General features: G+C 40.1%; 2 protein-coding genes across 5 annotated transcripts in view; both read left to right on the top strand.

Annotated features, from left to right (window-relative positions):
• The first annotated feature begins 4,366 nt into the window (after positions 1-4,366).
• LOC131471705 (uncharacterized protein C7orf31 homolog) lies at positions 4,367-6,613 on the top strand. The gene is made up of 8 exons (XM_058648411.1): positions 4,367-4,489; positions 4,571-4,633; positions 4,712-4,741; positions 4,839-4,999; positions 5,077-5,156; positions 5,245-5,401; positions 5,480-5,544; positions 5,644-6,613. The coding sequence occupies exons 1-8, from the start codon at positions 4,392-4,394 to the stop codon at positions 6,406-6,408; spliced, it is 1,419 nt and encodes a 472-aa protein (XP_058504394.1). The 5' UTR covers positions 4,367-4,391; the 3' UTR covers positions 6,409-6,613.
• A 2,110-nt stretch (positions 6,614-8,723) lies between these two features.
• Positions 8,724-22,453, top strand: part of osbpl3b (oxysterol binding protein-like 3b) — a 33,250-nt gene continuing 19,520 nt past the window's right edge. Inside the window, exons 1-2 of one of the 4 annotated variants that reach the window (XM_058648702.1) lie at positions 8,724-8,951; positions 22,303-22,444. In XM_058648702.1, coding sequence (XP_058504685.1) covers positions 22,349-22,444 — 96 coding nt within the window. In that variant the 5' untranslated portion in view covers positions 8,724-8,951; positions 22,303-22,348. Of the gene's footprint in view, positions 8,952-17,870; positions 18,001-22,302; positions 22,445-22,453 lie in introns of those variants that run through there. The other 3 variants (XM_058648700.1, XM_058648703.1, XM_058648701.1) reach the window with 3 other exon arrangements.

Raw genomic sequence — 22,453 nt, 5'->3', positions numbered from 1 at the left:
CCCACAGCATGCATGATAGATAGATATATAGATAGACAGATATATAGACAGATAGATAGACAGCTAGATAGATAGATAGATAGATAGATAGATAGATAGATAGATAGACAGACAGACAGGCAGACAGACTATGAAGGTATGAAAAGCAGCTCTGGCTGTCTTGCCTTTTGAATAACTCTGAATAACTCAGGGACACATGGTGTGACTGAATTGACTGAGAGAGAATGATAACAGTGAAAGACGATAATTGCACTCAGTGGAGTCCATACCTGAGTCAAGGTTAAACAGTCCTGCTCATACCTGTGTCGTTCTTTTGTCGAGCAATAGAGGGGGGGGGGAAGAAGGGAAACAAATCCGAGAATCTGCACCAAATTGTGCAAACTCGTTCATCTAAACAGGTGCATTTATTCCCACGTTTCATTTCCTAAGAAATGAAATGTGATAATAGTCTAAACTAAAGAAGGCAATTTATGAAGAAAACTGTAGTGTATGATTGCTGCCTTCTACTCAAGCTGGAGACAGTCTTTCTAATTGAATGTCTGAATGTTTACAAAGAAGTTGAACATTTGTGCAAAATAAGGGATTGGAAGTAGAAAATATATCCAAAATCTGTTTTGGAAGTATTTTGAAGTTTGAAGTTGTCAATTAATTTCAAGAGGGAAAAATGTGCAAAAAAAAACATTGAATAGTTTGGAAACTGAAATATTCCAATCAGAAAAGTAGCAGCAATGTCCTAATTGAGCTGCATGTTTTCTATGTTGAAGTATGTGGAACTAGTTAACAGACAAGTAACAAAGGAATAATAAAAAACAACATACAGCAATCGCACTAAATCAGTAGAAACCATTGTTGCCGTCAGCAGAAGTTACTGTACATGGATATGATGTGCATTTAAGTATTATCCATTTAGGAGAGAAAAAGTGGCCTTGTGGTTGGAAAAGTACAATAACGTTCCTTTTTCACAGACAGACAGTTCATCGTTGGACACTGTATTGACTTCCATTCATTTAGACAGACTAAACAAAGCGTTATCTCTCAACTTAACTCTATCCTTAACCAATTAAAATAGCCGTAAACGTAAACAGTTCCTTTAGAAATTAGTAGGACCGGGTTTTGGTCTCCATGAGGACTGCAGGTCCTGACAAGGTCAGGGTTTATGCCCGGTCCGAAGGAGGTAACAAATACAAGTACACACTCACACGTGGCCACACTCTGCCATTGTGAAATGACTTTTTTTATAAATATATAAAACATGAAATCAATGAGATATTCTCCAGAGCTGCGTGTTTTGAAGAGCAGGTTCATCTTTTTTTATCTAATTCTCAGCTGGCATGAAAGAAAGAGTGTGGACGTCGGCTCCAGTGGCGATGTGGAAATGACAGATTACGAGCTGAGCCAAGCAGAAAACTGCATCAAGATAGTGGAGGACGTTGGGGGTCCACACACTGAGTCTGACACAGATCACAGCAGCTCATGTTACAACCACAACCTTTTACCTGAACCTATAGCAGCTGAAGTCACGCAAACTTAACCAACCTTAGTTTGCGGGTAGGAAATCAGAAAATAACCTATAAAAGTTTTTTTGTGCTCATAATTCAGAAGGAAATGAGACACAACCCTCAATTAATTATTTTAGTGTGACGACATGCCACAATGGCCACGTGACAAAATCAAATCTTCCTTTATTTAGATTCAGTTTCCTGTCTCTTACTGTTCTATTGGTTTATATTGTGTTTACCTTCCTTCATAAAAGTGTAACAAATATAATTCTCCAAAACAAACAAGTGGATTCAGCAGATCTGTGGTTCCCAAAGCATATTTTGGGAACCTCGGATAGGATTTGTAACCCATGGGGTTAACCTGCAATTTGCAGCATGAAAGGAGAAAATAAACAATATCACACATTTTTCCCCAGGGTGATGGATAAATGAATTAGTCACAGTATTTCTGATGTTATTGATGAGATAAGTAAGTATTGGCATCCAATTGGTGTGTAAAACTCTGTAGGCATTACACATTAAACTGAATTTGCACAATAAGTTAATGTTAAGGAAATCACTGCTGGCTGCTGCACATTTATAATGCAGCAGCAGGAAAAGTAATCCAGAGCACGGCAGTTCCTCTGGGGCAGAGTGGGTAATTGGTTACTGGACTTAGTCCGGGCTGCTTGATAACACTTTGGTGTTTTGCAGAGACTTTGGACACGGTCTCTTGGGAATCCCAATTAAAAAAAGCAGAATGCAAAATGTGGTTCTTGTGAGGGTCAACAAACAAGGCGAGGTTTGCTGCTTGGAAAGCAGACCCTGTCATGTGCGTGAACAGGCAGCTGCATTGATTATCAGTCTTGGCTGTGTGTTGATTGACAACTCGTTTATGGTGCAGTTTTCAGGTTTCTGATGGGGAGCAGATCAGGTGCATTTTTTGGACTGCATCTTATTTGACCACAATGTTTGAGGTTATGGTAAATTATTGAGATATAAAGTTTTCTGGAACTTAAATAAAACATTGTTTTCTGGATTTATTCAACCCTTAGCGCAGATCTGTACCAAATCCCACCTTTGGTAAAGTTGTCGTGCTCTTATGTGTTGTTGAGTCAAAGTTATGATTCATTTTATATAATTTTTTTAGTAGTGATATTAAGTAGCAATAATTGTGCAGAAGTTACAAAATAGACCATTTTCCTTTCCTTTTTGTTTATAAAAACGAGTCAAGCAGTGATCTTTGAACTGTGATGTATTTCCACATTTCACAAATTCAATCGGATTCTAATTATTTTGAGTACTTTTTGCTCACTTGTGTTTATATCGTTGGTCAAAATCATTTTTTTCTAAGTAAAAATGATATAAGACACTTTATATTGCACATTCTTATGGCCTCTGTATATACTGTACGTTTAAACATAGTAATGGAAAAAAAGCAGCCAAATTCTCTGTGTTCTAAGGGTTAAATTCACTTCATTCCGTTTAGTCTGACACAATGAGGTCTCTCGATTTTCTTCTTCATCAAATTGAGTGTGAGGATTAAAACAAGTCTGCATCCTTTGAAAAGTTTTATGAACTTTTCTGACACATGCTCTTCTTTTTCGTTGGAATATAGTTTTTTATATTGGTCTTTTAGTATAGTGGATCATTTTAACTTTAATCAGAGTCTAGTTTAGAGTTGTACGTGTCTATTCCCGCTAAAGACGAGGAATAAAGTAACCCAGCACCATGGAGAGTGCACATTTAGTCAGCCAGTGCTTCGTTAAAGAACGTGTTCCACAAAATGAGCACAAAATGTCTAAATCATGATTCTTTGCAAGTGGAAATTGTATCCTAATTGTCCCTGAAACTTTCCTTTCACAGGTTTTGTGGTACTGACTAAGGCTGGATGATGTGTCACTCTTCCTATGTTGCATAGAAATGGAGACAATGAAACATGACTCTTGTACAGTAACTCAACACTGCCTGCATACACACAGCTTGTATCTGGTGTCAGCATGTGCCGGTCAGCGCCAGCTGGATTTCCATCTCACCCCAGACTTAGTTGTATGAGTTCACCAAACTGTGACCGTGTAATATTATCAGATCCACACTTGATAACTGGGTGATGTGCAGCAGCGTGCAGTGATTGCCCGCTGGATATGAACATACTCTGATAATCGCACAGCAGCACAATATGATGTCTAAAGTTTCCAAAAATGCACAGCAGGATTAAAATGACTTTCAAAAGTCACAAGTACTCGGCAAACTATTATGTGATATTGCTTTATTGTTTATTTTGGGATGTTTAAAAGGGATGTTTTTTTAAGCCACACATCTGCTCACACACACTGTGCTGTGGGTTGGATTGTGTGTCACTCAGTCACACGGATGCCATTGTTCATTGTAACCCTGTCACTCTGGCTGTCCCAGGAATTCCGACCTACCTCACAGACTGCAAGCAAAGACGAGGGAGACCAGTCCTATCGATGGAACCATCAGTGTTTCCACCTTTGTCCACCCGGACCAAGGAGACTGCTGATATTATCTGCATGACAAGGATGAAAAAAGAAACCTTCTCTGGATAGTTTCTCACCATTCACAAGAGACGGTAAAAATGTATTTCTTCTTTATCACCATTCAATTTCTTGAGAAACGGAAAAACAACATTGCAGTTTTATTGACTCTATAACTTAAGACGTAATGCTGTGTACTCATGCATTAAACTTAGTATTTCTTATGTGAAGAAGAATGATTGTGTAAGAGTGCGGGACCACCTGTTGAATTGTCCTTTCCATCTTAGCACTGTCACAATTTACATCTCAATCATTTGGCACCAAGTTCAACCAAACATCTGGTTTAATGTCTTTGTAGTTCTCATATATTGTTCCCTCCTCAGTGTTTCATCCTCTCTGCACCAGTCTTTCCAGTATGAGCCAGATGGAGCCTGTGTCTTCGCTAAACCACAGCGTCCTACCTGGTGTAAATGGCCATTTTCACTGTGACTATGAAGGCAACGTCATACCTGAGTGAGTTTAACATCCCATATTTAAGTGTAATGAGTTAAATGTTGCCTTTTATTATAATATTATATTTATTTACCTTCACAGGCATCAAGCACATTACATCAATACATGTAGGAAGAAAAATAAACATCGCCTCAATGACCAGCTGTGAGTAGCTGATAATTTGTCATAATAGTAATATTATAGTCATTTCACATATAATTCATGTTGTGCTTCTTTTCTCAGTATACCGAAACCAACTGATATAAATATGGCGTGAGTACTTGCATGAACAGATGGAGTGATGAACTTAAGGGCTCCATATTTTCTTGTCAAACTTTAGATACAGTTCATGTTTGTGTGTTTTTCCCAGGGAGGAAATGACAAAAATTGCAAGTACAAAGGAACATCCCTATGCATCCCACATCTCCCAGTTTGCAATGTTCCCATCCTTCCACTCTTCATATGGCACAGAGACCAACCATCTCACCCCAAATTGTGCACCAGACATCACACTAAAGAGCAAAACCTTTGGTAAAAGTGGGCAATGAGGGTAATTAGAATGAATATTTCCAGATAAGTCATTTAGATGTTTTTATTTCCATTCAAAGGAGGTCCATATAGACATGAAATCTTGGCATTACCAATGAAAAGCAGAAAGAAGGCTGCTGGAAAACATGGCTTCTTGGATGTGAGTATTAAAATGTAATGTTTCATGTTGTAAATGAAGTTAAGCAACACATAAAGTAACTTGTGACAACCTCCTCATTCAAATAAAGCCACTGAAGGGAGAAAAAGCCGTGTTCTGCCCCACTCCTCCAAACAAAGTGCTGCCCAAACCTAAACCTCGGCTCTGGGATTTTTCTCATGCAGCAACATGTCAAAAAAATATGGAGAGGACACAGTGGGTCACCTCTTACCAAACGCACTTCACAGGTAATAAAACCTAAACACTATATATTTAATAAATAAATAAACATAATTAACTGTTATTTAAATACAATATTTTTACAGAATGTGGACGAGCAAATCCTCTGATAATAGATGACTTCAAGGAAAAAATGAATGGCTCCACTGGGGTGAATTCACACACTACAACCTTGGTACAGAAACACTGTGTGCTAATCATTTCAAGTTTTAATTAATCCTAACAATATTTTCTCCTTTTCTCACCACAGAGACAAAAATCTCATCCTTTGTTTGTTCCCTCTAAACCAAACCAAGCATGTAGAAGAAGAGAGGGGAGCTCTGTGAGCAGCACCTGCAGTGCCACTGCTGCTGGATTCCTAAATCCATCTTTAGCTCTGAAGAAAGACACAGCTACAGCAACTCGAAAGCAACAGAGGCCACAGGAGATCACAGCTCAGCATAATGAGGAGGCGGATTTAAATCCAAAGGGCCACAGTCAGTCAGGGAACAGCATTGGCTCCACAGAAGCACAGACAGCTGAGCTGTCTCACAAGGACTCACGTAAACTGCAAGCTGAGCACACACTCAAAAACTCCACAATTTGGTTTGATAAAAGTCCCGTGCAAGTATTTACGTCACAGAACAACCAAGAGGGAAACACTGCAGACACCGAGAGGCTGGAGTTTTACAGCCGCCCACTTCCCGACAGAGATTTGAGCAGTCTGACTGAACTCTGTGGTGAACCATGCATCAAGAAGCCAGAATTTGAAGTTGAAAGAAATGTGTCAAGCCACAGTCAACTGCCATGGCCTGCAGGCCTGCCTGGCATTCGCCCAGAGGACAGAACTGGGACTGTGGGTGGAATAAATGCAGCTCAAAGTCTCCTGGAGCTTCAGAATTCCTTCAGTAAGTCGTCAGCCCATCACAGATTTAACAACTCTATCACATATGCTGATGTGAACCTGAGAGACAATGTTGTCACAGGGAGAAAACACAACTTTTATGGGATCAACTCTTGCTACCTCCATGGATAATCTCAGCAATCTATGGGAAAAAAACAACATTATTATTATTTTAAATATTTGCATGAAACCACTACATAGACAACTTGACATGTGACACTTAACAGCACTGAATTTCATCCAAATTTAAGTTTAATTCCTCAGTTTTACACAGTGTGGAGACTTTTCAATTTGCAATATACGTTTGCATTACCTTAAAAAAAGCATAAAACCCGTATCCAATGGCTAGAATTGTATCACATTTTAATAGAAAAATAAAATTGAAAAAATGTGGATTTTATGTCAGAGATTTCCTGAGTGAGCAACAATTTAGAATTTGAAACTTTGGCTGGGTTTTACAGCAAAAATACAGAGGGCAGGGGTGCTGTGCCAATCCCAGCTGACATAGGGCGATAGGCAGTTTTCACCCTGGACAGATCGCCAGTCCATCACAGGGCCACATATAGAGACAATCAACCATCCACTCTCACACTCATGGTCAATTTAGAGTGTTCAATTTACCCAATCCCCAAATATGCATGTTTTTGGACTGTGGGAGGAAACCGGTGAACCCAGAGAAACCCATGCATACATGGGGAGAATGTGCAAGTCCAAAAACATGTAGAGGTTAATTGGACATTCTAATTTGATTGTGACGTGAGAGTGAACGGTTTGTCTCCATGTGTTGGTCATCTAATGAACTGGTGACCTCTCTATAGAACTGTATGTACCTGGGAATAAAGTGGTAGACAATGAATGACCGTTCTTTTTTGACACTTACAGTAAATATTCTTTCTGCATTGGTAAACATTTAATAACCATTAGGGAATTTTGGTGTTACAAGATAAATCGTTGTGCATTCAGATGGACGGTTTTGAAATTATTTGAATGCAGTACATTTATATATATATCTGTATATTTTGATATATATATAAACATATAAACAGACATATATCCCACATTACAGTCAGGGTCGAATAGCATCTCCATCTAGTTACAGAAAGCTATATAAAAGTATAAAACAACATAAACAATAAAGGCAGCATAAGCAGTAGTAGCAGCAAGAAAAGCAGAACTGAGCCTCAGCGTCTGCACACGTCATGATTTGGTTGTTAATTTCCTCTTTTGTTTCCCGCATTTCATGTGGCAATATGTACAATAACAGTCTTATAAGAGACGCCAATAAGCCGTGGCTCATTGTAAATGTACAACCTTCAAAGCCCACATACTTCACACATAAAGAATACTCTGCTGCAGCACATTTATAATGGTGCACAGATGAAAGCTCACATCTTTAACCTCTGCAACCTCTAATTTTACAGGGAAGAACATTTGTATGCAGATTTTTTTTCTCTCTCATACCCAAAATATGACAGAGTTCACCAGAGAGCATTGTGCTGCTTGTGTTCCAGAATCCACTGCTCTGCATTGTAAGTGGTGCAGAAACCATCTTAGCTTTGTGGCGTGAAAGGAGGAAAGAGAGAAATGTCTTTTCACACGGAATCTGCTGCTGTCAGACTGACTCGCAGTCGCAGAGCTTTTGTTTGGGATGGAGAGTCCTTGAGCAGCGAGCCTGCTGCAACCTTGAGCGATAAAACAGTCTCACATTCACAGGTTCAGAGAGAGAGAAATGTTAAATGATAATATCCAACACTGCAGAATTCAACCAGTTTTACTTCATTGCTAAATACTGTAAGCAATTTCAAATGGGGAGATTATTTCTAATGTTTATTTTGTCTAAGACACTCATGTTGTTGTTGTTTGTTGTTGTGTTGTCAGTAAACATGCACTTTTGGAAAAGAAAAATCTAAACAAACCCGCATAAACGTAACATGACATTTTATATAATTCTGTTCTGCTTAGTCACTCACTCACAAGGTTAAATTACATTTTTAAATAAGATATATATGACTTTTTTGTCATGAGCACAAATGAAAATCTATGATTCTGCCATTTGTCCAGCAGGTGGCGGTATATCATCATTTAATCGTCAAATCTGTTATTTCACTTTCAAAGTCCATTTCTTGTTTCTAGATATTCTTTTTGTAACGGCTGTTTTTACATTACTGTTACCATTCAACGTAAACAAATGGGCAACAAAAAAACAATACATCCCACTCTATTTTTATTAAAATATTAAAAAAAATATTGCATTAAAATGCTTAAGAACAAAGTTGTGAAATACATTCGCATTCATTCCAAGCTTCCACGATTAAAGGACACATTTGACAAAATGATAAATCGGATTGTTATCATTGCTTTGTATGTGTATGTGTGTGGAGGGGGGGTGTCCTCCTCCCTGACACGTCACAGGGAAGATGCTGTAAGCCCCGCCTCTTTGGGCTGAATTTTCATCTCATCTCGCATCTCGTCCCGCAGCTGTTCTGTGGAGAGACTGACGCTCCAGAGCGGACTGTGAGCGCGTCTGCGTGTGTGAGCATGTCACAGAGGAGCTGCTGCCTCACTCTATAATCTCACAGTTATTTCCACGACTGTGTCTTTGTTTCCTGACCCACTGTTTTCCAAGCTTTTTCTCTCCGTCATCACCTGGACATCTCATCTGTCTCTGTGTCAAGGTAAGAACGAGCATTAGTTCTGTTTTAACACAAGAGTTGATCTTGTTTTCTTTTACACTTTTACAGCAGGACTTCATAATAATATCACAGTGAGAGGTGTGAAGGTGCAGTGCATTTAAAGTTGAGTTGTTTTTTAAAATGTAACAGACTCGTGCACAACAGTTTCACTGACTCCTGTAAAAACATGTCCTCAGTGTTCTCTTCAAAATAAAAGCAGCCAGTAACAGAAAAGTGTGTTTAAACTGCAGGCAGTCCACTTTAAACCTTTAGATAAACACCTGTAAGGTATTTTTTATGAGTTTTACAACATTCTTGTTTAGGTATGATGATCATGTGAGTCTGACAATAAACACCAGTAGATCATGTCAGTCTCCATGGTAACTCTGTGGGGCCTCTTGCTGTATTCCTCTTCAGACTAGGGCTGAACTGTAATGATACTCAGTACCAGTATTGTGCTGCTGATACTGAAGGGAAAAAGGAAACCTAAAATCCAGTACAATCCAAAAATCCTAAATATTACATAAATGCTTCGTGACGGGCACAAAGAGACGCATGCACCATTTACATCATGTGACCAGAACGTGTGTGTGTGTGTGGACGCTGCACTGATCATGTCAGGGCTGTCAACTTAAGATAAAAGACAAAAAAAGCTAAATAAATAAATCAGAAGAAAGGAGCAGCAGCAGCAGCTTAGCTGAGTCATGTTGTACACTGATTATTCTTCTCTTCTAGGAGCAGATGATTTGTTCCACAATTGGAGTTGTAGTTTTAGGTAATAAATGCATCAACATGTGTTAATTACAGCATAGTCAGATGTTTAACAGCTGTATTATGATGGATGCTGGTATCAGTCACAGATCCAAGGAAAGACAAGTTGTGTTGGGGTTCGTCTCCTGTTTCTATATAAACCTGTAGCTCTCTCCAAAGTGTGAGCTCAAGCCCAGTAAGAAGCCAGCGCTGAGAATAATGTGTCTCTATGAGTGGCTGCGTCTTTCATGCTGAGTGGATGTAGGTGTGTGTGAGAGAGTGAGCACACATCGCCATCCATGTTTCCAGGTTTTGAGGCTCAGCTTCTCACTCACTTTGGAACATTAAAGCAAAAACAAGACGGTCTGCAGATGTAAGAGAAACCGCACGACTGCGACTTATTATCAGCCCACTCGCTGGAATTCAAATCTGTGTCAATCTGGCATCATGGCGAGCGACTGAGTGTGGGGCTCAAGCCAAGTCACGTGGTGAAACCAGAGTTTTGGATGGAATCAAAAGCTGTTTGTTTGGTAAATCATGACTAACATGGCTCACATACACTTCATACTCTATATGGCAGTGTTGTTTCGGCTCTTTTGGGAGCAACAGTGAAACAGAGGAAGCTTTTCAGGTGCAGCCAGGGCTGATTGCCAAATGTGCAGGAATAAATAGGAGTCATTGAGAATTTCCTTAAAAGATGTCATCAAGAAGGTGGACGGTATGCACGTCCTCCTGCAGACTGGTGCACAGGTTGAAAACAAATGCTGAAATGCCTTCAAAACTCTTGTGGCAACTCTTTTTCGAGCATGTATCTGTCTTTTTCTTACGGTCGCAACCGTGTTTCGCTGGAGACTGAGGTTTGTTTGGAGACCAATTAGTCAATCTTGGTTTTTCCATTCCGGTCGCACCCAAATCAGAAACTGCAGTGAAACACATGGAGACTGTGAGGGACATGAATCCATGCAATCTGTGGAATGTAGAAGCAGAAAAGATAAACACAGTTGTCAGTGTAGTACATGCAGTTAGCAGTGGGACATTGCATTACATCTTACAGCTTATGTCCTAACTTACATGGTCATGTTAAAGTTAAATCTTATTGTGAATGAGCGCTAATGACCCCAGTTGTGGGTTCGATTCCTGGATGTGTCCTTGAGCAAGACACACTGTGCTGCACAGATGCGCTGTATTAGTGTGAAGGAATTGGTGAATGGCAAAACTGTAGTGTAAAGCAGCTTTGAGTGGTCATCAAGACTAGAAAAGCACTATATAAATACAGACCATTTACAATTTCTACGTGTCTTTTCTGAGCTGTTACATTGGAGAATGAAATGTAAAAGTTTAAGTCATTTGCAGTCTACAAAAAGTACTTTGAATATCCTCCAACCACCAGGTGAATGATACAGGAAGTGGATTAATTGGACCAGTAGAGCATCTTGTGTTTGTTTGAGTTGGTGTTAGCCTCCATAAAATATTCATGTGGTCATATATGTCAATAGGTAGATGTGGTTTGAGGTTCACAATACAAGACGTTTAAAGCCAAAACACTGCTATGTTTTCCGCTCCCCCGCAGGTGATCCTGCACAGCTTCCTGAAAGTACAACTGAGGTTTAGGTATCTCACTACCTCACCCGTGTTTCAGAGAGCCAGGGGTAATTCCTTAACCTAAAGTGTGCTGCTGTTATGCTTCTGTCTTCCCTCCATCAGTCGTGCTGTGAAACGCACCACGGTGACACTGTTACATTGAGGAACACGGAGAGAGTTGTGTGGAGCTGATGGGCTTTATCATTTGTTTATATTTAACAGTTAAACGTTGTACATCCTGTGTAGCGACCAAGTCCTGTACTGTGGTGCTACTGACTGCTGGTTGATTGCTGGTAGGTATTGTTTTTGCGTGCAATCCAGATTCTTGCTTTAAGGCTTTGGTATAGTAAGATTTTGAAATCATGCTCAAAGAATGTGTTGGGTGCGCGTGGACAGCGCATGTGCAAACTGAATTTCCGCCCCACCAGTAGGTGGAGTATTAAGTCAGCCAAGTCAACAACAATTGAGTCACCAAGATAATCATCCGAGCCTCAACTCAATGGCCAGACACCCCGACTCCCCTGACCGACAGATTGTTCAGCTAATGAGCCGCTCGAATCAGACGTGTCCGAGGGAGTTGTAGCATCCTTCTCTTCTTCTTTGGTAGGAATGCTTCATATTCCTGGCGTCCAGACTTGTACCGACACCTGATGGTGAATTAAATACTACAGGACCCTGATGTGTGAGTATACCAGGGTCCGCAATATAATACACGCAATGCGACGTGCACTTCGGCTGAACAAATCAAAATGAAACTTAAAAACCGAGCACAGTAGAAAACTGTTTGCCCCTTTCAATCGGCAACACCTGGTATCAGCCTCAGACAGATAAGAAATTAAATACCTAGTGGTTGGGGGGGCAAATCTCTCATGTATATTTATATATGCAAAGAGGTGTTTTGTGGCAGCAACGATACAATATCAGATTATCAGTATCTTACCTCGTATGGCATATTTTGTTTGTTCTGTTTTTCCAGTCAAATGACTTTGAATGATCTCATTAGTGATATGGTTGGGTTTTTTTAATGGCTGCTCTTGTTGACTCTCAGCCTTTTGCAGGCACCAGAGAGGCTGAAAGAAGCTGCACGGCTGATTTCTGAGCTCCATTAGGAGGCAGCCAGATATCAGCATGAAATTTTAACGACAAAGGCACCAGCACATCCTTTTAACTAAAAAAACAATAGTATACTCCACGAGCCAAGCAGGGTTCTGCTGAACTGCATGGTCACGGTTTACAGGGCTAAATTATTCAATACGCTCAGTATCTTAAAGGATGGACGCTCTGATGTGCTTAAATAATGTACACTTTGTGTCCTGAAATTACATTATATATTACGTTATATTAGTGTGTCAACAATTTAAATTATTGTCTGCTCAACAAACATCGAATTAAATCATTACAAAATGGTTTTAAAGTATTAATTCATTACAAATACTGAACAAACTTTTCTTTTACTAGCAATTATCTTTACCTGTATGAACCTACATGGCTACCAGACTTTTAGCATCAGATTTTAGTGTGATTTTGTAATTCTATTGAAAAAATTATGACACCTTCAAACATTCAAATAATCCTTATATACTATAAAATCAAGCCAGATGTTGTTATGATCATGTAGTGAAATTTAAAGCTGCAGTGGGTGACTTTTAAATTTAAACAAACATCATCACACTCAACCATTTCCAAATGAGTTCATACAAGCGATGTGTCCGTCTTGTCTCGCCCAGCAACATTCCTGCGCTGCACACAGGAAGTGATTTGTTCTGTGTCACAGTAGAAGGAGGCAAAGAGGAAGCTCGGCAGCAGCGTTACTTAAAGCAAGATGGTTGCAACAGGTTGGAGTATGAGTGAAAACACCAACAAGAGCTCATGGACACAGCAGTTTAGACGGGATAAAGGCAAGATCACATACATGTAGAGGCACAGGTGGTGTTTTTGTAATAACTTAGACATTAGTCACTGTTACACACTTTTAAGATTTAATACTAATACTACCTATCATCATCATCATCATCTGTATGATGCATGTCCCTGTGTGTGCATGGGTTTTCACCGGGTTCTCCAGCTTCCACAGTCCAAAAACATGCAATATGGGGATTAGGTAAATTGACCATGAATGATTGTTTGTCTCTATGTGGCCCTGCGATGGACTGGTGAACCGTCCGTACCTGGATCTATCACTCTTTGTCAGCTGAGATTGGCACAGCACCCCCTGTGACCCTCCTGTGGAGGATAAAGCAGTAGAAAAAGGATGGATGGATGGATGGATGAAAGAATAGGATCACACGCAATTTGTCTGTTTTTTTTTGTTAGATGTCTACATCCCAGCTGCTTCTGCTCTCTCAATGATTTTACTAAGCCAATTAACTGTTAATCCACTTTCCTAATTAGATAAGATTCAAAAATGTATGTATTTATAGCATCATAGCCTAACAAACAGAAACCTGTCAGAGATGAAAATCCAGTTGAGCCTTGTCATGGCTTCCCATGTTTTCTGCCTCTTTCAGCAGATCTTCATTTTGAATTTGCCTGTGGTGTGTGTGTGGTGACAGTCTATGTGCTGTACTGAACCATAACACTGCAGGGTCATCCACGCTCCAGTCCAGTCACTTCGGGATGCTTAACTGAAAAAGTGTATCTCACAAGATGTGGTAACTCCTCGCAATCAGCCAGTTCATCTCCTTCCACCGTACATGGACGATAAAGTGTCTGTCTAAATGTATCTGCACATAAAGGGCTTTCATCAGCAAATTGTTTTTCCTTTTTTTTTGAGGATTTCTTTTTATGAGACAGGATCAGTATCCTCACAATTTAATGAACACTGAACTATGGGTCACCACTTCTGAATTATTATAAGATGCTGCTGTTGTATTCTCATAATTGAAGAGAGTCGATTATTTTCTCTATTAACCAATTAGTTGTTTGGTCTTAAACATGTCAGAAGATGTTAATCTGTGTTTCTCAATTGTCTAGTTTCGTCCACAAACTGAAATGAATGATGTCTTTGATTTATGGAGCCAGAAAACCCCAGAAAATATTCACATAGTGAATAGTCAGAGCTTCTTTTCTCTCACAGCGATTAAAAACCATTTTCAAAGCAGTTGATGATGAATCCAGAAATGAATTAATTGTGGCAGTCCTCGTTGCATCCTATAATCTGACCACTGCAGTCGAAAATTTTGGAAAGTAGAAGCTGGTGACCATGCTGTCACACAAGTCGCCACATCCTCTTTAATACTCTTTAGTCAATGGATGCCTGCGTCCTAATGAGCTGGTGTTGAGTTATGAGGCTGAACTGAATAACTCTATACACACACACACACACACACAAGCAAACAAAATGACCTGTGCTACACTAAGAGCAGACAAGAGACAGAGATAGAGAGGTGGGGGGTGTGGTTGATTAACGGGATGTTTTGCGGTGTTGGTGAAAGTGATGGGAAGTCTGTGATACCTCAGACATGAATTAAAAGATGTGGCAGGAAGTTACTGAGAGGGGAGTTTATGTGTGTCCCTTGCTTATTATCATTACTATTATTATTGTTGTTATTATTACAGTCACCACTGCAAGCATTCTCTCTTGAGTGGGACCACGATGAGCAGTGAGAGGAATCCAAACTGAGCCTGTTTTTTGGAGTGGGTCCCTCCGGCCTTGGCAACCTTTCCCAAAATGCTACCCAAAAAGCAGATCAGGTGCTGGTGTGACCATCTGTGTGTTTGGTTCAGTGAAGGTGTGGTCACATGAAAACGCACACAAATATGGGCGGGCAAACATAAACCCTGCTTGATCAAGAGATGTACTAATGAATAATAGATCTCATGTTGGGATGAAGCCAGTCCTCAGGACTAATGGTTTGCTCCACGCTGACCTGTGATATTGTTGAGGAGAAAATATTGTAAGCCTTCAATACATTTTGTGTGGTGCCCTGATTCTGCACATATAGATGTAAGAGGAGTTTTTGGGGAAAGAATACAGGGCAGATGTAATGGCTCGAAAAGGGAATTACAGACTCGTCCAGGTAAAAGTGACAAGGGTTTAGAGAGAGAGACACGTTGAGGACTTTGTCTGTTGTCAGACTGAGACGGCAGCTTTACTTTTTTGACTGATTGCCGTCCTCGTGAAAGAACCTTATTTGAAAATCGAAACACATCCGCGTTGAACAACGCAATCAGGGAAAAGCTGCTTTCAGATTTGAATTGCTTGTCTCCCTCTTTTATTCTGTGCCCCATCAGAGGCCATTTTGTGAAGTTTGCATCTTTAAAAAAGATTGGGTCACCACTGAAGAGTGACGGAGGAGAGTCCTCATCCGTCGTGTTTACTAAGTGAAATTTCACACATTTCGTTTGACTTTGATTGGGGCTTTGACTTTCTGAACAATAAAAACAGGCAGTTGCAAGAAAACCTGAAAGTTTGAAACACTTTCACGGTTCAATGTTTTGGGAAATGGATTAACCGGCAGATAGTGCATGATGTTGTTTTTTCTCTAAAGTTTATATATGTATGTAATATTAACCTACCAGCTCGACCTGCATAAATATTGGAAACAGCAAGTAAATGCTGGCAGATTGTCAACAATCAACAATGTATATGTTAAATAGTTTATTTTCTGAGGTTGACTTCAGCAAATACTTTTACTTAATACGTAAGATTTTTCCTTACTGTGGCATATTGTGATACATATTGCTGTATTAAATTACAATAGTCCGTGTTAAAAATGATTTATGTTACTTATGTTTCTGTGTTTGTCACTGACCAGCCCTTCCCTCCAACCCTTTCTCATTTGTTCTGCCTTTCATGACTAAGATAACAAAGACAAAGCGGTATCTTCCTACCAGGATAATGCAGATGTAATATGATTTTAGGATATTAAACTGGTGACTTTTAGATGCAGCTAATGCGCCTCCTTTAGTGGGTAGCGGTGGTTAGAGGATGTTTCCATAATGTTGTTTCCTCAGCGAACAAAGAGGAAGAATAATGTGTGTGCTCATCACAAATTGACTCTGATGATGGAAGAATTAAACATTGGAAGAGGCATGATTTTTTTTGAGTGAGGTTTCAGATTCAGATGGATGTACAGCATTAGAGAGAAAGTAATGACTCTTTTGGCACTTTTCCACCATACGGTTCCAGCACGGCTCCCCTCGGCTAGGCACAGCACGGCATGGCTCGACTCTACACGGTTTGGTATGGTTTCCCATTACTATAGTACCTCTTTAACGTGGGCGGAGTCATTATAGCGCGGCTGCATGAAACCGCCGTGACTTTGTTTTTCATGCGAAACACTCTAACTTGTGCCGAGTGACTTGTAAAGCAGTTGTTTTTGTGTAACTGAATCTTTAGACTCGTTAGAGTTATTCACAGAATCGTTCATTACTCCGACTGACAGTCATTGAACTGAAATACGGCGGAAGGGGTCGCAATCACGGCAGTGCCGTCGCTAAATATACCAGACTCCTGTGTTAAATGTTGAGATTTTAGACATTTCCTTGGTAAATGTCGCAGATTTGCATTGTTCGGTTTGATTCTTGTAACGACACTCGATACTTTACGTCACACATAGTATCGGCTCAGCTCGCTTGGAACCTCGTCAGAGTAGGTATTAAAAAAAAGTACCAGGTCCAAGTTACTATTACTAGAAAAGCAAAGAAAAAAAAGAATCACTCCTATTTGAGCCTTACTGGAACTTGAAAGTGGAAAAGCGCCATTTGCTTTCTGAGTTACTGAAGTTTGCTTTGTTGCTAAGAGCTCTGTGTTGAAATGAATGAGCTGTCAAAGACTGGCTGGTGGACCGCAGAGATAAGGTGATGACCACAACACCATGTTGAGTGTGTGGTGAATACAAGGGCCATTTGTTCAGGTCGATTGTTGCAGGGTTAAAATGACCAAGAGAGAAGCTTAGACTCTCCGTTTTAAAGCATCCTTTGCCTTTGGGGCCTTTTTTTTTAAAAAAAATCAACATTGATTTTCTTCAGTTTACACTTTCCTCTGTTTCATCAGCTCATCATGCGTCAAAAGGAATGCATGAACGATTCTATTCAATCTGAAATGACTTTGTTTTCATTACCTTATTCGGTCTTTCTTGCAGCTATGTTTGGCTATTTCATAAACAGAATTCCTTAAGCATCTCGTGAAAAAGAGGAGCGTCTCTCCCAGGTTTTGCATATAAAATGTAATTTAAGAGAATATACAGTAGGGGAAAAATATAAAGGTTATCTAAATATCATCTTATCACCTTCTGAATTTTAAGATGACACTTCACACTTCACCTTGGTCACTGTTAGAGTCGCTTTAAGCACAGTAGTCTCACATTACTGAACTCCAGCAGCACTGTCTCTCCCAAAATGAATGCACTTCATATTTTTTAGCAGAGGGAGGGTGTTTTAATGTCTGTTCCCACTTCCTATCCAACGTCTTTGATTTACTGTAGTGCACCAGCGACCAATGGGAGCTTAAGTGCCATTATTTCTGCAAACGAGACTATTTCCAACAAAAGCTGCCCTGTAGGGGGTTGACCATGAGATATTTATTCCACTGACTCAGATCTTAATGATGCCTTGAAGCTTGTCAGTCCCTTTGGCAGACTCTGTGGCCAGGGAATGGATGGCGGAACATCTGCAACATGAACTGCAGAATGTAATAGAGGGCTTTCAGCTTCTGCCAATCTAGTTATTGCAGCTGTAACAGACATTAAGCCTCAACAACTTCGGAGAAGCTCTTTAAGTGAGTAAAAATTAGAATTAGCTGACTGTTTTGTTTTAAAAAGCTGAAGTCTCAGCAGCTGGACACAGTTCTTCTTTTTTTCAACTATGCTTGTGCTCATTAAAATGCATGTTCAAATTAATGATATTGTCATTTAGGATCCTGATGAGTCAGCTGACGATGCCGGTGTAATACGACCCACTGGATTTGTTCACACATGATTGGAACATTTATTGTCACGTGTATTCATGTGTTAAAACAATTCAAAACCAATTTGAAGACAATACTATCTAACTAACTATTCAGGTAGTGTCTTATAGTAAACACAATGTACTGACATTTGACCATTAATTCTGCCTTTATAGTTTTTTACTCATTCGTTCGTTTTTGTAGCAGTAAATGATGAGATGTTACAAATTTACAGTGTGTCTCACATGAGGGATTTTGTCGGGCACATGAGTCATTCCCTGTGAAAGGGCAGTTCCATTTTTACTGCAAAGACACTTTTCCAAAAGAGAGCAGTCAGCAGTTTCTCTGCTTCCCAGCTATTTGACTGTTTTATTGCTATCATCAGATCTCATTGAAAGGAAAAGGCTGTTGTTGTTTTTTGAGATTGCCTCTGCTAAACAAAAATGGACAAAACCTTGCATTTGTATTTACATTTATTTTTAATGCAGTCATGCATGAAAAGCATGCCAATTCATCTGCAGTGCAACTGTGATCTTACTTTACGTCCAAACTATCTCTCAACTGTTTAATTTGTCTTAAAAATACTAGATATGCACTCTTTTTTATTGATCAGTAATATCCACCCATCCATCTTCTACCGCTTTATCCTCCACAGGAGGGTCGCTGGTGCCACTCCCAGCTGACATAGGGCGATAGGCGGGGTACACCTTGGACAGATCGCCAGTCCATCATAGAGACAAACAACCATGCACTCTCACACTCACACCTACAGTGTCCAATTTGCCTAATCCCCCAAAATCTGCATATTTTTCGACTGTGGAGGAAACTGGAGAACCCGTAAAAACCCACATACACAAACACACACACACACACAGGGAGAGCATGCAAACTCCATGCAGAAAGGGTTAGTAGATTAGTCGTATGTTAAGTCAAATTTGGTGCCATATTTTCTATGTGCCCAGTGTGTAAGAATTAGTGGCATCTAATTGTGAGACTGCAGATTGCAGTAACAAATAACCCCTCTGCTCCCATACGTGTCAGGTGAACTATGGTGGCATTCACACACCAGGAGTAGTGTCGCTCTTCATTGTGGTGGCAGCTTTTTATAAAGAATGGCTTCTTCCAAAGCTTAAACCAAACTATTTTTATTTTAAATGTAGTTTGTGGAACACCGCTATAAGATGGCGTCTTGTTCTGTGAGATCTGTTTGACTGTGTGATGAAGACCTGAGGTTGAAATGCATCAGTGTGTGTGTGTGTTTTTAAAAGAGGTCAGCATGACCGTGTTATTATATTGAAGACATTTTAATTGTATCGAGCACCTTGGAGCTTTAAACTTTAGTCTCACTCAGTATTGACTTCCTGTCAGCATCACTGTCTGTGGGCTCAGGCGTTATTGTATCCGCTGTATGTTTGGACTTTCTGTGTTTCTCAGCCTTCACAAGTGTTTGTCAAAATCCATACAGACAGTAACTTTAATGCCCGAAACACAGCTCATATACACGTTATAGTACTCACTTACTGCATTCTTTATTGCCATCACGGAGCATTTGCTCCTCTGTGAGAAAGGGTAATTAATGGAGCTCTAATGTCTAATACTCCTGTCACCATGATGAAAGCCTGAGAAGTGGTGTTGTTGTATCAGATAAAAGGGTGTCGAGATGTATATAGCTGGTGTAATCTGCGGAAAGTGGATGAATAAATCATAAGTGTGGGGAGCCATGGTTGTAGATACGTGCTGTAGATTACATTTAATTTGTCTTTTATCATGGTCGTCTGTAGCGTAGCGTGTGTTTTCCCCCTGTTTTTCGGGTTTATTCACATGCAGAAATGATTGCGCTCCTGTGGTCCCCAGACAGAGGGGTGGTGTAGGCTTGGCAGAATGACGGAGGTCTCAGATGACCATGCTTTTGTCTGTTCAACACAAGAGGTTGAGGATATTATGCAGCACAAAGTGGATGTGGATGCAGAGCAGGTAATATGATTAACCTTGGCGCTTCTTCAAAGTGGCAGTCAACACGTGGCCTGTCTGATACAGTCCAATCTGGGAGGAGACGGTGTTTGCATGGTCATCCAGTAGTTCTCACTGGCAGAATGAAAGTGATCCATCGTCAGGTCTACTTTCATTGACACAACCTTCATCTATTGGTGCAGTTTACACAGTTTTCATGGAGTAATGTGTGAACATTGTCATATTGAACAGAAAATGCCAGGTGGCATCTCACTCAAGCCAAAGATTGAGCTGGCAGCTTGATAGCATTATTATTTTTAGACTTTCTCTGTGAAAGAGTAGAAGTAATGTGCCTAACTTTTCCATATAAACTGGGTTTCTCATTGTATTGTATCATTGGATCTCATTGTGTTTGCTCACAGGAAGTGATTTATTTCATGTCAAACATTGCTCCAGAAATCTCTCCCACCTGACATCATGGGCAGGTAGGAACCAAAAACATGAGGGTAAATATGTAAATAAAACATAAATTCACATAATAACCATCCATATCATTTATATACACATATAGATATATATCAGTTTGATAGTCATGGTATCAGATATTTAATGTTCTACAGACCTCACAGATGTTGGCATAACACAATAATGCACTCAGACCTAATTGTCCAAAAACTCTGTACTGCCGTGTGTCCTCAGTGGACTTAAACTAACGACCTGCTGCTTGTTCCCATGTGGACCGACCTGATGATTTACACAGACGCTTGTGACTTTTGCCTGGCTGGTTGTCAGCTTTCCATATCACAAATTGCCTCTCACATTGCATAAGCAAAATGTGTTTGTAGGGTGCTGATGTGGTAGACCAGGCACATAATGATGATTAGACTGTGTGAGGTGTGGCTGCTGACTGAAAGTTATCATTTTCATAAAAGGCCCAATCATTTCCACACCCAGTTGAAGCGATGATATGACATATATGTCACAGATGTTTTTAGTCAGATGTCAAAGTCACTTTCTTACAAAACATAAAACTCCCACTTGGGTTCAAGGTTAAAGGTATCTTTATTGTCACCGGGGGCAATTTGATTCACAGCCAGCAGTAAAAACACACACTAAAACTAAATAAATAAATACATACATCATCAAATCGCACAATTTACAACTTCAGCATCCAAGATGAATGACATGTTGAGGGTGCTGGTTCAGTTCAGACAGAGAACCTGTTGGATCCAGTCATACGCCCCAGCTGTAATCAGCTGACCTCAATCTGTCAGTCACAATCCACTCACAGACACTCTTACACTGAGGCGGTCCATTTAAATTAGATTTCTTCCTCTGTCATCTTTGGCTGCACCAGTGCTGCCTCACACTGCTGCCACCAGCACCTCAGCCTCCACCTTTCTAGCAGTCTCCAAAGTTACAATGTTATTCATTATCTTGTTTGGTCTCACTCTTGTATGCGAGTTTCCACCTTAATGCCGCTGTTTTAGCGTAGAATGCTGCCTGGCCATCGACGCCAAGTTTAACTATTTGTTGCAATAAATGGTTTTATTACTTTTCACTTTTACTTTTAAATACTTATTCGGAGCAATTTAGGAGCTTGTTTGCTACTATTGCCTGTTATTGTCATTATTATGGTTCTGTAGAATATTATATTTTTATATAGTTTCATATTGTTGACTATTTCTGTCAACAAAAACCTTGATGATTCACCCACATAACCCACGTTGGTAGTTACTTTCCTGTGCATCAACTCACGGCAACATAAAACTAGCAGTATTTTTGTGATGATAACATTTCTGCAGTGAAATTCTGAAGGACATTTTGATATTGCAAGGGTCTAAATGTTTCTGACTAGACTAGACTCGAGTGCGTGTCCTTCTAAAGAGACAATCCCTCACTCTGTGTATTTGAATGATTTAAAACTGAGGCTTCTTCACTTGCAGATCAATTTACTGTGTCTCAGTTTCATTTGCTGATGTTGTGCAGCTTTTGTCATAATGTTCCTCATCTCTGCTCCATGAAGAAGGGGAAAAAACCCAAAACACTTACATACATAATGTAATGCAATTTTCAGTGAGACAGCGCTTCAGGCTTTTCGAGGACTTGCCTGTTAAAGTCATCTTTCTCTTCCCCCCCTTTATGTCCTCACGACCCGATCTTCTCTGCCGCATCTCTGCTCAGAAGAGGAATGTTTCAAGTTCACCAGCCGTAGCCAGTGTGCAGCGAGATGGGCTCAGAGGAGCGAAGTTCAGCCATGTCACAGAAGATTTCCTCTTTGTCCCGCAGCAACAGCAGCTCCTCCTCCAAACTTGACAGTCGACAGGTAACTCGC

This window comes from Solea solea, chromosome 13 (assembly GCF_958295425.1).
Source record: "Solea solea chromosome 13, fSolSol10.1, whole genome shotgun sequence".
Lineage (NCBI taxonomy): Eukaryota > Metazoa > Chordata > Actinopteri > Pleuronectiformes > Soleidae > Solea > Solea solea.
Note: the sequence above shows the minus strand (reverse complement) of the source record. Positions and strands in the feature narration are given on the sequence as shown.